Genomic DNA, 16,428 nt, shown 5'->3' on the forward strand with positions numbered 1-16,428 from the left:
AAGGAACATGACCCAGCCCAGCCTGCATTATACAACATAACCATAAAAATTATGTAACGAGAGCTTTGTAAAGCTGCAGATAATATCAAACTTGTTTGAATAGCTCAAGAAAAGCTCAAGGAAGAAGGAATGGCAAGAATGGCATGTTCATGCCTTTGTTTTGATTTCTAACCTTAAGGCTGGCCTGAGGATGCCATTACCAATAATGAAATGGAGCTTCTCCAGGTTGGAAGTGGGTCGGTCTTCGAGCATGCTATTACCCTGCAGCGTAGACTCACCATCGTGAAGTCTCTTTGTCACCTGCCAACCAGACATATTGGTCTCTTTCAGGACAGCTAGTTACTCTGTCCCCCCCACCCCCATCCCAGGTGTGTGGTGCTCCCCCAGAAGGACTCCTCCACCAGCCAGGAGAGCTCTCAGGAGTTCTTCCATCTAGGATTTTAACAGCAATGGGAGGGTTTGACTGTGTTTGCTTTAATCATTTATGGGTGAAATTAAAAATGGTCCTGTCTAGTCACACTTCTACCTGCTTGATTCTTCCCCAGGGTTTCTACAATGGCACTGCCCTTGGATTCCAGCTCTGAGCTGGTCCTGCTGCTGGGAGAGGGCCACCAAGGGTCTTTGGAATAAACCCATCTTATTTCCAAGGAGGACCTGTCCCTTTAACTTAATCATATTAAAATAATCATCAGTGTCTTCGCTGGCAAAATGGACCCATTCCGCATGCTAATGATGCAGCTGAAAATGCATAAGCATGGTGCTGTTTGTGAAAACAAGGATGGCATTTGTCTGCCTAGCAGCTCACTAACCCCATCTCCATTTAGAGAGATGACATTTCTAGAGCATCTTCAGAGCCAGTCAGGGTGAGCTGGATTTGGCCCTGTTTCTCCCCGCTGACCCCTAAGGGAGTATCTCACAGAGCAATCTTCATGCTCTCAAGTAGCTATAGCCAGGTAAGATGGTGCCTGCTCTGGAAATGGGAAGTCTATTAATTGTTTCCATCACCCCCACCTGAAAGATTTATCATTCCTCACTCTTTTGAGATGGCATTTCTCAAAAGCTCTCAGCTTGGGGTAACTGCTCCCATGGGGAGTTTTGACCCTGGCACTGCAGCAGAGCAGAGGAATGGGTGAGTGCCATTGGAGACCCCCACCTCTGCTACCTATGGTAGAGGGCAGGAAACTAGAAGCAGGGATAAGAATCAGACCATCATAGAGTGGTGAGAGGTATCAGCAGCTGGATGGAGGGCTGTGAAAGAGGGGAGGGAAGGTGCTGGATGGATGGAGAACAGGAGCCGAGGGGAGGCCGGCGCGAGGTGCAGAATGACTCAAGGAGACACGGGAAGCCAACCTTTCCCCTTAAACACTCCTTAAATCTTTCAGGCAGAGAGACAGGTAGCGCCAAACCCAGAGGAGGGCTGGTTCTATGTTGTCTAGGGAAAAGCAGAAGAGAGTCAGAGAGGGCTGCAGACAATCCAACGGCACTTGTGCTGCCAGGCGGCCAAGCGTCTCCCCTCACCTCCTCCGTCAGTTTGGATTTCTTCTTGAGTGTTAAGGAGACCAGTTTGTGCCGCACACTGTTCTTCTTGTGCCCATCAATGTGAGTACTCTGCAAAGCAAGAGAGGTGGGTGCAAAGTGGTGAGATGCAAATGCTGAACAAGTGGTCTCTCTGCCTCCCCTGGGCTCCTGCAAAAGACCATTAATCCTGAGCAGAGAGTGAGATGTTTCAGAGGCTGGAGGGAACCAGAAGTCTGGACCCATATTCCTGTGCCCCTTCATAACCCAGGGCTAGCTCTGAATTTCATAGATACTCTCTAATCATTAAGTGTCCCTCAGATCAAAATTATATATTTGGAACATATGAAAAACTCATGTTGAATACATGGCTGACTTGTGCTTAGCCCAGGTCCACCCAGTTCTGCTGTATGACAGTGGAAATGTGATGAGCAAGACCACTCTCTGAGACAAGCCACTTACACAGTGGTTTTTAGCTGGAAGTCATCTAGCCAGGGATTCATGGACAGGTAATTACCCACTGTGGTAGCCTAACTTTTAACCAGCCCTGTGCCCTATCAGGTTTTCCAGAAAAACACCTTTGATGTGGATAGTTTCAGGCACTGACTAAAATATCAGCAACTTACTTGCTCTCTTTCTACTTTTATAGCAAACTTCTGTACCCAGTTAACCTCCACCCATTATATACAGCTTTGAAAAGACCATGATTTCACACCCAGTCGACATTTTGAGTCCTGTGGCTGTGACGGTTTATATCCATTAAAAATATGAGCTGGTACTGTAAACCTGCATTTGTGTATCATTTCACTCAGGCATCTGTTTGTACTGTAAAGAGATGATGTAACCACAGAGAAAAAAGGACAGTTTAAATTTCCTTCTGTACTACCTATATCTCAGTTACTCAAAATATGCCTTTTTGTAATAAACAAGCAAGAAATTATGGGTAGAAGGAATGCAAGGTGATTCTTGGTGTAAATTTTTACAGAATTATGATCCTGTGGCTAATCTCGTCAGGTGATTCACTAGAAGTATGATATTGTCATTTCTAAGAACAAGGAGTATTGTTAATTTACCTCTGCAAATACTGTAGAGATTTGTCAAAAAACCTTACTGAAAATTACATAGTGGCATCCAGAAGATGCCAACAGCGGATTATATCTTATCCTGTTGAATAAAGCAATTGCCAAAGATGAAATGTAGCAGCACTTGGACATTGATTTATCCAGAATAGTGTTTTGCCTGGGAAGGATACTAAGATGAAGTCCTCCAGTGACATCCAGAAGGATGCAATAGGGATTTTTTTTTTTTAATTTTTATTTTGACAGCTTAATCTCATGGTAACTAATTACTTCCTGCTTCAAGATTAAGGGCATATTTTTAATTTAGTCTCTTCTGACTCAGGGCAGATCAAAAGGAAATCCCCAAATAAGAAACTTAGGACATTGCATTCTCCCCCGGTACTTTAGCCCTGCAGGGTAGAGGAGAGAGATCAAAGTCCTGTGAGAGATATCAGGGCACTTCCTTCACTGGGGAACATTCAACTATGGGACAGTCAGTTCTCCCTGTAAGGAAGGGACAGAATTACAGGCAATTCTCCCTTCGTAGCATAAGCGCAAATAAAATCAACAAACTGATTGCCTGAAGCAAACCTTGCAAGTTGTTTCTTTCCAACACATTTCAATATCCAACACCTAACAATAATAATATCTGTTTTACAGATGCAGCAGTTACCTCTCCTTCTCCCTGCAGAGCCTGCAGTTCTTTCTTATAGGTCTTTTTACCAAGAGTCTCATATATTTTTGTCATTACTGGTATCTTCTCACCACCATCACTCATGGCTGTGTGATATTTCGGCTCAGGGAGGTCTCCCATGAAACGCAGGATAGTGATCCATACAGCAAGTGCCGCCTATTTGAAAGGAAAATTACAGCCCATTAGCTCACACCAGAGTAGTGGAGAGGGTGGTAAAGCCATGCTGAGTCCATCAGGATCCTCACCATGGTCTCTCTGTACACCTGCAGGAGGTAAAATACTTCCCTGTGCCACAAGTAACAGTTTTGTTAACACCTGCAGTACACATCCTCTCTGAATGATGGGCAGGCTGCTGGCTGGGACCACACATTCAGGCTCTGTGTTGGTGCCACCATGAATGTGTTTGTGAACCCTACAAGGGGTTTGCATCTTGACAGGAGAGATGCCAAACTTACCAAGGGGCAGGTTGGCAACTCCTAACCCACTGCAGAGGGGAAGAAGAACCACAGTGAAGGCAAGTTCATGGATAATGTAATACGCATTATGGCCATGCAGGTTCCATCCATTTCTGCCCTTGTACTGCTGGCTATGGGACAAGCAGTTCTTCTAGCTCTGCACTGGTGTGTACAACAAGGTAAGAAGCAACTTTTCCAGCTCCCTAGAAGCTTTACAAGTGGTACTGAAGCAACAGTTTCCATTGCCCATGCCATGAACCCAGAACACCTCGCTTTCTTAACACAAATATCAAAGTACAGAGATGGACTCTCCTCTCTAATGTTCCATCCCTCTAATATTCCTCTAATAATTACTCAAAGCATACTGGTGGCACAGTGGCCATGAACACATGCAGCAGATGAGTGTACCCCAAAATGGAAACTCCTGGTGCCCTTTGGCTGGAGGCTTACCCAGGCTTGCTCCAACCCACCCAGCCCTGCTCAAGGTTTTTCATCCCCTGCCTCACCAACTGGTCTCCTTCATCCTCATGGTACAAGAGAGGCTGCTTGAGGGGCCGGCGGATGTACGTGTGTGTTGTTGTGCCCTGGAAATACGTGGCTGCAAACTTGGCAAATTTGTACTCTGAGAGGTCTTCTTCCTCCTCCTCAGGGAGAGGCAATGCTGCATCCAGGTCCTCTTCCTCCAGCTCCTTCTGGACTTGCTCAAGGTCCTGTTGTGGAAGGACATGTCAGACACCCAGTGTGGCTTTGGATATCAAACTATCATTTCCCTTTGGGCCTTACTCTTCTGCCAGTCTGACTCCCATCCCAAAAGGAAAAGTCAGCTGGAAGAAAAACATGGACTATAGCTCCAGAGCCCATGCAAAGCCCAAGCTCCAAAGGACATGCCTGTGCCCAGGAATGTCCCCAGAGCAGCAGAAGAAGCAATGAGCATGGCCCCACTCATAGCATGGGGAAAGGATGTCTAAGAGCTAAATGCCATGAGCTGTGATGAACCTAAAAGGAAAGATCTCAAAGGCCACAAGTCCTTGATGACCTTTTAGTGATACTGCTCTCCACCATTTGGTAGTCCCAGGGAAAGCTGCCAGGCTGCCTGCCCATCTCTAGCCACAGTAACCCTCTGGGGCCACACAGGACAGCCTGGCCTTGAAGGAAGTCTTCAGAGACACACTTTTTTATTACTGTACTCTTTCTTCATCTATTAATGTTTTGCTAACATGAGTCATGTGATAGCCAGGCTCCTGTACATCTCCAGTACCTCGAAGCCATTGGGTGCCTGTCCCTCCTGGCCAGGAAGGGAGGAGGTTGTCCCCAGGAATCCAAACATTTTGTCCACCATTTCTGAGTCATTCACTGGCTCATTGCGAGCTCTCTCCATTTTCTCTAAGAGCTCTTTCTTCCGACGTGCTTCCTCCTTCTCCTTTACTTCTCTCTCTGCATCTTCCCGTGCCAGCTGGGCCAGGCGTACCTGCAAAAGAAATGCAATGACTGAACTGCTCCTTCCAAAAAGCTGGCAGTAAATTCCACATGGCCTGGATTTAGGGAGGCAGACTGCCTGGTGCTTAGGGCACTACACCCATATCATAACTTGGAGCAAATCAGTGACATGGTCATGTCTCAGTTTCCCAACTGCAGAAGGACAAAGCAATGCATTTTCTCAATTCCTTAGTGCCTGTAGGGGTGTCGGTCCATGCACAGAAACTCTCACTGACCTCATTTTTTTCTTTTATACAGCAGCCCTGCATGTCCACACACACAGAGTGTCCCAGTTCCCCCTTTATACAATAACAAAAGTGAATAATAACTATAATCTCTGGCATTCCTGTGCAGCAAATCAGAAATTCTGGAGCAGATTCAAACTAATAGAGCACAGAGTACTTTAAAGAATTAAATGCAAAGCACTCAAGCAGGGCAGAAACCCCTTAGATATTTTTGTCATTGCCCCTCAAAGGAGCAAAACTAGTTCCTGAAAAACAGACAGAACCCCAGAAAGAGATCAGTCCCCGTGTACTTGGTGCTTCTTTTCTGCTTCTTCTTTGGCTTTCTTGGCACTCATCTCCTTTCGAAGTCGTTCCTCTTCTGCCAGCCGAAGCTTCTCTGCTTCCAGGCGTCGATAATACTATGGGAATAAACAGAAGGGTCTTTCTGAATAGGCATCTAATTATTTTCGGATTCTTTTTTCTTTAAAAATGGATCCCAAGAGCACGTAATGCAGAAGCCTGTATTTCTCCCCTCTCCTCATCTCCATTTCTCCTCCACGGTACTTACTTCCCCCCGGAGGCGCTTGTAGAGCCTTCGGGCGATCATGCCCCGGGCGTAGGCCTGGACGGTGAGGACAGCCCAGAGGCGGTGGCGGAAAGCCCTGCGGACCAGGTAGCCCCGGCATCGCGCCTGGAACTCGATGATCCGCCGCCGAGCCATGTGGTACTGCTTGTGAAGCTTGCGGGATCGGTACAGGGCCTGCAGCCTCAGGAAGCCAATCCGCATCTGCAAGAGGGAGCAGGATGAAGCCACCCTGACAGCCAGAGGCTCACCTACCCTAAGCAGATTTTCACTGCTAACTTCCTGCTTGCACGGCTGTAAATAAGAGACACTGAAATCAGACCCCATGACAGCAAACCTTCTGGAGGGAGGTTCTCCAAGAGGGCGGAGAAATTAAACCCTCAGGCTGCTGCATTGATCCAAAGCCCAGGAAGGACAAACAGTTTCTTCCCCACTGAGCCTTTGAGAGGCCTCTGGATGTCTGGTTGGCCATCCCAAGGTAGCCACAAGCCATGAGGGTTGCTCCTACAGAGGTCTAGCATCTGCAAAACTCCTGGTTGACAGTCAAGATGCTGTTTGACAGCAGGGGGGAGCATCCTAGCCAGCCTGGAAGTGGCTGTTTTTATCAAGTTGCAGGCTTGAAAGATTATATTGAGATACTTTAGACCTTAACATACTTTCCAAAAGACCCTCCTGTTGGGTCAAAACCAGCTGGAAGAGGGAGAGAAGAGGACTATGGACTGGGATGGTGAGAAACCCAAATATGGCTGCACATGGAGATGGAGTCCATTTTTTGGAGGAAGCTGTTCTTGAGTTTTCAGTCATCTGGAAACTAGGGGAAGACTTGCAAAACCCCAAATGACCAGTTGGTGCAATGAACATATAAGTCACAGGGGAAAGAACAGCTAGGGGGTGGTCTCTTCAATGAGACAACAAAGCAAAAGAGCAAACTTCCATTCATCGCTCCAAATGATAAAAGCAAACCTCACCACGTCTGACATTCAGTGGGACATTTTGAACCAGGAAACTCTTATGTATGTCCCAGGTGAAAGAGGCAGGAAGGCAGAAGTGTGAGGAAGCACCCCTGTACTTACAGCACCATAGTTCTTCCTGCAGTTATGTCCACGCCAGTATCTCTGAATCATCAGGACTGAATTTCTCACTTTCAGGAAATTGGACCTGGAAAAGCATTTCAATCATTTGTCTTTGTGGTTTGGCCACAAGTTATCACCATCTCTTGAGCCTCATCTCTTGGACATTTGAACCCGAGTGTCCAGGTGGAATAAACACTTCATTTTTGGCTTGAAAATATCTCCTTCCCTACCACTCCTTGCATTCATAAAAACATCTGTAGGCACTCTCTCTGAGGGGTCTCTGCAGGGAAATTATGCCACACTGGGATATGGGAATGGGAAGAACAGGAGATGCTAGGAATGGTTCCCTCCTTCCCTCAGCCCTGCATCCTCTTCTCACACCTAAAATCTCTTCTCTATATGTCCTTCCTATTTTGTTCTAGCACCTGAAAGTGGATTGAATCCTACCCTAATGATTTTGGGAGCAAACCTCACTAACACCACGCTGCTATCCCTACCTGCTCCTCCAGTCCTCAGCCTGATCTGATTCTACCTGCAGACAACATAGAGACAATTGTGTTGGGAGGCCTTGTGGGGGTCGCTATGATCAGTGAGTGAAAGATTGATGAGTTATTTAGCATGTGCCTTTTCTGCAAAGCACAACCTGTGTCACAGCCATGGCTTGAACAATCAAAGAGCATAAAACCCCAAGAACTGTCCCTCCTCCATAGGTGAAGCTTGTCCTTGGCTGTCGCTCCCCCTCTTCATCCACAATGGTGCCATGAGCTGCCTCTTCCCATGTCTGGAAAGAGGGCTGCAAAGGGAAGAGTTCTGAACCCCTTGGGCCTTGCGGAGAGCAATTTTAGTAGCAGTAGGTGACCCAGTGTTCCCTCTGCAGTCTTGTGGGCATCTCCACAGATTGGAGTCTCAGTGCCGCCTTCAGCTGGCTCAGAGTCCACTGCTGCACTGTCATAGCAAACACCACATCCTCTGAAGATGGCACTGAACAGGGACTGAAGGTCCTATTCTGTCCAGGTTTGAGGCAGATAACACAGTTATCCTCCTGCTTCCTCCTCTGTTTTCCTCCAGTACTTGCTGCACCTGAGTGCTAACACATCAAGGGTCTCCTCTGGTGATCTGGTCACCAAAGGAGTCAGGCAGCCTTCAGGAGACACTTGCTGGATAAAGCATCCCACGTAGGCCATTTGGCCATGGGGTTCATACTTACCTGTCTTTATACCCACGAACCACCTTCTGGATGAGGATGACTTTGTCCGTGATGGCCTTGTCTCTCTCAATCTCCAGCAGCATGTCGTGGTGGTCCTGTGGGAGGAAGAAACACAGCATCAATGTCTCAAGCTCTCCCTCTGCCTGCTATGTGGTCAGAGTGGGTGGTACAAGACCCTTCTTCAGGACAGTTGTTCAAAAGAAACTCTTGGGTCATTTTACATCCCAAGTATTACCCTGCTCACTGGGGAAGTCCTAACATAAAACCTAGTTATCCACAGTCTTCATTCCCAAATGAAACAGAGCATTCAGAAGCTGCAACTGCAATACTTCTCAGTCTAAAAACAACTAAATTACATTGCCCTTCCCTGCAGAGCTCCCTCCTAGTGCTCTCGGCCATGGGAGCAGCTCCTATGAGCACTGGAGAGGTTTGCAAACAAACTCCAGGCTGCCTGGGGCCCATCACTTCTTCCAACCAAGACTGCAATGACTCCCTAACCTGGGGAAAAAAAAAAGCTCCTCAAAACACTGAAATCCCTTTGCCCTGAGGCTTTCAGATGCACCAATCCAAGCTTTATTCTGGTTCCTCCAATGTTTTGTGTGATTCAGCTTTCTTTCCCAGTCATGGCAAACTGAGCCATGCTGCACTGGGTGCAGCAGAGGCAGTTCCACATGTTTCCTGCTTTGCTCGACCTCCCGTGGCCCCTTGGGGCCTCCCAGTTTCTCTGTTTCCTGTCCTGACAGCTGTGAAATCTTGATAACAGGCTCTGGAAAGAGCAACTAGTGAGAACAAGTTCTGGGGAAGAGATGAGGGTGTTTGTGCTGGAAGTGGGATTTGGGGTTGAGTTTAGGTATAAGCAGTCAGGGTTTATCATTTGTGGTTTTTGCGCAAAAGAAGTCTCACCTTCCCAGAACATCACAGAATTGTGTTTGTAAGGAAAGGTGAGTGTGTATGGGGCTGCAGGGAACCTGCAGTGTTAAAGTGATCTGTGTCAGCTGGACTGATGCAGAAAAGGAGACTGTAGGCACATCTTGGGTTGCACAAAGATGCGCAGGAAGCAAAATGAGCCTGTTGTGCTCATGTCCCTCTCTCTGCAGGGCCCTGCATGGGCATCCCTCCTGCTGCTGTGCCTTTTGGGTGAAGCCAGGAGAGGAAGCCGAACCACCCGGCCCAGGAGGGAAAAGGCTGAGCACTGGATGTGACCCCTTTTGTGTCGGTTTGGATTTGTGAATGCATCAGTGCTGGAACTGTGTCAGGACTTCCTCCTGCCCGCTGCTCCTAAACTGGCCACAAATGTTCTGCCTTAAGCCAGGTTCTACCCACTGACATGCCAGTCCAGAGACCACAGAAAAGGGTCATGTCTTGTGATGGAAAAGAAATGGTAGGACACGCTTCCAGAGGCAAGGATCTAAGATGGCAGAGGGAATGTGAAGAACCACCCACCTTTAGAAATATCTTTGTTTTGCCAATCTGCCAGTCATCATCCTTCCCCAGCACTGCTTCAGCAATGCGCTGGCATGTCCCACGCAGGTCACCCTGACAGAAAAGGGGTTGAGATTCACCAGGACCAGACTCACCCATTGCTTCTCCCAAGCCCAGTGTAAACCTATTCTGGTCCCAAACCCTGCAGTTTTCTGCTAATGAGGTTCTTATAGCTTCATTGTCACTTTGTTTAAGATGAGTGAGATGGACAGGCTGAATATGGCTACCTATCCCTGCCAGCCTTGTAACTATTTTTCCTTCACTTGGAAAGCCCAGAGCGCCGCTGTGACACCGGGGGATCAAATGTTGCATAATTGATTTTGGAGTGTAGGCACACCCCATAAATATCTCTGGAGATTGCCCAGCAGAGAGCACTCGTTACCTGTGAGAGAGGATTCTCACCTGCTTGTACGCTGGCTTCACGCCAGGCATGAGCACCCGGTACCGGTCCACAAACTCCACGAAGGTGTAGCGGATGGGGTATCCAGCCCGGCGGATGCGGATGGTCTCCATCATCCCTGAGTACCTCAGCTGACGGACACACAGCTCCCGATCAAACAGCTGGGGAGGTTACAGAACACAGGGGCTTGATTGCAAATCTTTTAGGGCTACTTCATTGTACTTATGGACAACTATGCGCTCCTCCACTTGGGCCTGATGAGGCACAGACTGCTGGAGACGGTTTTAATTTTCTCTGCATGGTTTCATTATCTAAATTCATCCCACGCCTTTCTCTTGGACTAACCAGAACAATACTCAGGAGCGGCAGCATGGGATGATGTACAGACACAGAGAGCTCCAGCCAGCATCCCGATACAAACAATTTTTTTCCTCCCTAAAGCACATTTCAGAAGGAAGTAAAAGTTTTAGAATAACATAAAGTAACAAACAGTCAGGACTTTCCACTGACCTGTCACTTCCGCTATCCCATTTCCTATCACTATCAGTAGGTTTTCCTTCAAAGGCAGGGAGAGAAAATGATCTCTCAGACTATGTTCTCTTTTGCAGTCTCCCTGCACAGCTCTGTGTGACTTTATCTGGGATTTCTTTTCCTTTGGATTATTAAACCAAGGCTAAAGTTAAATTTGGAAAGAAATCACATTTCATATCACACTGCAGTCTCTGATTCAGTGTTAGCTCACCCACTCAGTTCTTTAACGGGGAGATTAATTTCTCTTTGTCTAATTCTTTCAAACTTGAAACTGTTTTCCTGTCCCACTGAAAGTTTTGTAGACAGATAGGTTGAACAGAGACTTCTGGCTTAGCGCTTGCAGGACCTGATGAAATACAGACTTCCTATGCAGGACACAAAATACCAAACTTAATTCCAAACATCCAGGTGTAAAAACAGCTCAGAGTCAGGGCATTTAGAATAATTTGCTAACGTTAGTTCAGGATGTACATCTATTTCTCAACATTACCTATGTTCAAAAGGAAGATCTTGTTCTAATCTCTGCTCTCATGATAATCACAGATCAGACACATTGTTAAATATTTACCCAAGATATTCCATTAACAGGCTAATAGGTGCCTTTTTACTCTCACCAAAACCAGAATAAAAGCACAGTAAAATGATCTGAGAGACCTACCAAACCTTTTGCTCTGTATCGTATTAGGTACACTGAACAGCAAAAATAAGTTTCAAACAAACACTGCTTGTACACAACAGCTCTGAAATTCAGTATTTTATGCTTTTTTGCACTCAGCTGAGCTATGCTAACAGACACTGACCTTAGATAAAGCTCCAGGTCTGGCTAGATTATTTACTAAATAAAGCTCTTCCTTTCCAAGCAGTATCACTTTTAACTGTGGTGAGCAAGAAACAGTGATTGCTCACAGCATCAGTGTCTGTGCCTTCAAGGTGTGGGGAGAGGGATGAGGGCATGCAGCACCCACCTTATCACCTGCCTTCTGCTGCAAAGCTCAGTCTCTTCCATGAGCAGGACAGGGGGATTGAGAGCCATGTCCTTCTTTCTCATTTGCTCATAAAAGTTTGCTCCCATAGTGTTCATTGCTTTTGAAGCAAATCCCTCTGAACTGGAGCAAGATAACTCCTCTCACATCTCCTCTGTGCTATTTGGCCTCTTCTTTCCCCTCTGCTTTTAGAACTGTGCTTTTGTAATTGGTGAAGAAAATAAAAAGGCAGTAGAAAGGATCAAAGGATCAAAGGATTTAAAATGAGGGAGATCCACTGGGAGCAAAGATTTTCAGGAAAACACCCACGGGAAGATGATTTTTAGAAAGCACTGAACTCTGCCACAGAACTAAACCCATGGCTCAGCTGAAGTCTCTGTCAGGAAGGAGCCTACCCCCTGTGGAAACGGAGAGGCATTTCCTATAGGATAAAGGGCTGCAGGGGGAATTCCTTGAGATCGTCCTTGGGAAGAAAGGCATGGTCAGGAGCTACCCCCTGCAAAAAGTTTTGGGGTGCTGTAGGACTGCAAAGCAAGTGCCTGATTTTGCCAACCCTTTTGTGACTCTGTTGCTTGTACAGCAGGCTGTGGATTGGTTTTCTAAGTGTGCAGGGTTAATCCTGACTTCAGTGATACCCAAAGGAGTTTTATCAGTAGCTCCAGGGCAGAACGACTGCACAGGCAGTCCAGTCCAAAAAGCAACCAGGAGAGAAAAGCAGGACTTACCATGGGCTTCTTGTACTCATTGGGCTTGATGCAGCGGACAAAGAAGGGCTGGCACACGCTGAGAGTCCTCATCAACAGCTCCAGGGAGCGCTTGAACTGGCTGCTGAGTGTAGGCGAGCGCTTCCTCGTCTCTGCTCCCTGAAAAACCGCAGCACAGTGCACTCAGGAAATGAAAGGATAACACTGCCTTTCCCCTCTGGCTGCATCCCCAGGAACCTCCTGCAACAGCCTGGTCTGGAGCAGGGAGTGGGGCCAGAGGTGGCTGAAAGTTGTGGCAGAAGATGGGAAGGGCAGGGCCCCTGAACTTGCAACAGCCAGGCTCCAGCAGCCTACTTCATATGGCTCTATGTAGGCAGGAAAAGTGCCATGATTTAATTCCTCCTGCTTGAACCTCCATGTGTGACTGGAAAACATCTTCCCTGTGCAGCACCATGAGGAAGATCTGCCCATAAGAGCAAACAGCCTCTTCTGGGCCATCAGAATTCTCTGTATTACAGGCTGGGGCAATGCACCTGCCCAGGGATGCTCTCAGGAGCAGTGTGGGCTTCCCTCTTCCCATGCACAGCAGCATGGTCACACCAAACCCTCTGTCACTGCTCCTGTTGTCAGGCAAGGCTCCTCCTGCTCCATGGAACAAGAACCAGAGACCCATTTAGGGTAAAAGCTAATCCAGGAGAATGCTTGCTGAAGGGTGACTCTACAACACTTCTGCTGAGATTCCTCAGCCTGTACTACCACAGATTCAAGTTGCTTTTGGAAAAGAATACTAACTAGACTAAATGAGGTGAGTATTTAGGGGGAATCAGGACGATTTAGAGTATTTTTCTTGGTTTAGCTCCCCTGGTCAAATTAATAACCTGATCTCTATGTTGGGGCAAGTGTTTCTAAATGAGAATGTGTATGTTTCCCTTAATAGTCCCTTTTCCCTGCTCTGGGAAAACCTTGTTAAACCACCTCCAAATGAAGTCCTTAGCTCATTTCATGTGCCAGCCACTATTACCTGAGCTCATTACACATCAGTCACAGTGGTGCTGTGTGTCCAGTGGGGTCTGGTGTTCAGGGAGCCTTTGTGGGGCAGCAAGTAATGCTGGAGGGTTGGAGGAAGAGTTGGGCACCAGGAGGCAACTCCCTCTTAATTAAAAACAGGGTGAACATGTAAAATGACCTATGATATGACCGGATGGCCAGAGAATTCCCCAAAGGGAGAGTTCCAGCAGGATTTTAATGCATTTTTCCTCCAAACATCCTCTTATTTGTGGGTGGTCAAGCCACCTGTGGAGTCACAAAATCCTCATCTGCACTGGCCTTGCTGCCATGTTTTGCCTGTGTTTATTTCTACTTTTGCTAAAATATTTACACATGCTTCATCACATAGCACTAATAATCTTCAACATTCCCACCTCCCAAAACCGAGGAATTCCACAGAATCACCAAGTAGTTTGGATTGGAAGGGATTAAAAATTCCCTCTAGTCCAACCCCTTTGTCACCAACAGGGAGTTTACACAGCTCAGGTTGGATGTGATGTTGAGACAAACCCAATCAAGACAAACACAAAGTCATCATGGAATTCCAACAAGAGGAAACCCAGCTCATGCAAACACCACAAAATCCTGGCCTGCTTGAAAAGAGAAGCATGGGGGGCTACTAGCAATCTCTCCCAGGAAAATCCTTCCCAGAAAGACCAACTGGTAACAAATCTAGAATAATTAATGGATACATCTGCTACCTGCAGAGCACTGTAGAGTCTGATGCTCATATTTTGTCACAGACTTTTTGAGGAGAAGGCTGTTTCAGCAAGAATCCTGGTTTGAAAGGCTTTGATGAATGTTTTCTTATCACATTGCTAATTATGCACACGAGGTCACTGCTGTGAGATGTGGAAGGATAGCCACAGGGGTTAGAAGCAGCAACACATGCAGGAGCAGGGCTAGCAGTTGGAAACAATTGCATGTTAGCCAAATTTTAGTCAGTTTGGACTTGGCTGGGAGAGATTATTTTTAAGCCATGGTGTTAGAAAGGGAGTAAAACTTTGTATGATGGTCTACAAGGGAGTGGTTTGCTCCCAGACAGCAAGAAATGCCTGTCCAGCTTGCTGGTGCCTTGCATTTCTTTCCTGCATGCATCCAGATCTGGCAAAAAGCAGGGTTGCCATCTCCATCCTTACATCTGAGAGCTTTTTGCTGGGAGGGGTTGTAAGGAAGGGACAGTGACCAGAGAGCAGCTTGTCTTCCTGTCCAAATAGTCAGAGTGGTCTGGGCTCCCCCTGTCAAGACCACATCATCCCATTCAGGGATGACATTTCAGGAACTGACATTTGTGCACAGACCTCTCTCAATGGTGGGCACCATCCCTACGGGCACTTTTTGGGCTCTTAGATACACAGTAAATACTCTGACAAGTGCTTTACAGCAGCTTCATCCTTCAGGGATGGGTGACAACACTTGAGTAACTGGTTCCATCTGCCTCACCTCAACACCCAACTTGGAGAGAATCACATCTCTTCCCTTACTTAAACAAAACAACCCAAAAAAACCCAGAGTGGAGCAGCCTCTCAACACAGCCTAGCAAGGCATTGAAAGTACAGGATTTACTGCAGAGGAGAAGCATTTTTTAAGCTAAAACCAGACCCAGTCCCCATAGCCTGATGGAGAAAGGGCTGATACATTCTGATTTTCCCTGGCCAGACACTTCCTAGCCTTCAAACTCTGAGACTGTGACATCTCTGGGACTCAGACTACCTCTTCACTTGTGTCCATACAAAGCCCAGTAGAAGGGAGGATGAGACCTATGTGCATGGGGAAGGATTTGCAGGATTCACAGGTGCTGTACCCCAGACTGGAGCACGCAGCCCATACTCAACATCAAAGGAGGAAAAGACTCAAAAAACAGAAGAGAAAAACAAGAAAAAGAAGAGATTTTAGAATTACGTGCAGACCAGCATGACACCCAGACATGCTTCAATTGTGCTTCTTTGTGCCATCTCAAGCCAGTCTGAACTTTGGAAGTGCAAACACATACATGGCTGTTTGCAGTAACTATGAGAAAAAAGGCAAGGAGAATGGCAACTACAAGGAGAAATGTCACTGAGACAGAAATGGTAGAGGTTCCTTCTGTCCCTCTGCACCTTCTCCTTGAAGAACAAGGCTGCTGGTGCACCAGAAATACCATCAGGAGAGAGCCTGCTTCAGTGGAAATGCAGAAGGATGAAATACTTGAGGAGAGCTAGGGAAGGAGGGTAAAGCATGTGTCAACAGCAATACTTTGAGGAAAGGTTCTGGACAAAGGACCATCCTCCCATCTCTTTAGGATTATAAAGTCACTAAATTGGGCCATGCCAATGTGACTTGCAGTTTGTGGGAAAAATGATGCTTTTTCTTTGTTATATTTTTATATGAAATGTCACTGGGGTGGCCTTCAGGTGACCACTGAAAGTTGAGGCCACCTCATTCTGCAGTGTCATATAGTGAAGAGAGTCTTGCTATTAAAGGCTGTGCAGTCTGAAAAGTGCCTTCCAATATAAAATTGCTATGGGCTACATACAGTGCCAAGTATCACTATTTTGGGCTACAAGCTTACTGACATGTACATATATATGGAAATGTGAAAAAATCATTTTTATCTTGGTTGTTCCACCTTTACCTCAGTGTCTAACATATATGAACAATTATTATTCATTAGAAAACCTACAAAACATGAAGTTTAATTATAAGATCAACTATGAGAACAACAAAACTCCCATTTCCCTGTATCACCTGTTGACATCTTCAGAGGAAAAAGCTGCTCTAAACATTTCTGATAGATTTTGCATATTTGTCCCCTGGATTTAATTCATAGAATCACAGAATTATTAATGGTTTGGGTTGGAACGGGTCTTAAAGTTTGTTTAGTTCCAACACCACTGCCATGGGCAGGGACACCTTCCACTAGACCAGGTTGCTCAGAGCCCCATCCAACCTGGACTTGAACACTGTCAGGGGTGGGACATCCACAGCTTCTCTGGGCAACCTCTGCCAGTGTCTCA

General features: G+C 46.6%; 1 protein-coding gene across 2 annotated transcripts in view; it reads right to left on the bottom strand.

Annotated features, from left to right (window-relative positions):
* Positions 1–16,428, bottom strand: part of MYO7A (myosin VIIA) — a 61,980-nt gene that overhangs the window by 20,246 nt on the left and 25,306 nt on the right. For both annotated transcript variants that reach the window (XM_015645319.2, XM_015645297.1), the window contains 12 exons: positions 12,407–12,544; positions 10,170–10,328; positions 9,729–9,821; positions 8,286–8,380; positions 7,079–7,163; positions 5,991–6,209; positions 5,734–5,841; positions 4,981–5,190; positions 4,229–4,432; positions 3,247–3,423; positions 1,519–1,608; positions 173–300 (listed from right to left, as the gene is read on the bottom strand). In XM_015645319.2, the coding sequence (XP_015500805.1) occupies positions 173–300; positions 1,519–1,608; positions 3,247–3,423; positions 4,229–4,432; positions 4,981–5,190; positions 5,734–5,841; positions 5,991–6,209; positions 7,079–7,163; positions 8,286–8,380; positions 9,729–9,821; positions 10,170–10,328; positions 12,407–12,544 (1,706 nt within the window). The remainder of the gene's footprint in view (positions 1–172; positions 301–1,518; positions 1,609–3,246; positions 3,424–4,228; positions 4,433–4,980; positions 5,191–5,733; positions 5,842–5,990; positions 6,210–7,078; positions 7,164–8,285; positions 8,381–9,728; positions 9,822–10,169; positions 10,329–12,406; positions 12,545–16,428) is intronic.

This window comes from Parus major, chromosome 1 (assembly GCF_001522545.3).
Source record: "Parus major isolate Abel chromosome 1, Parus_major1.1, whole genome shotgun sequence".
Lineage (NCBI taxonomy): Eukaryota > Metazoa > Chordata > Aves > Passeriformes > Paridae > Parus > Parus major.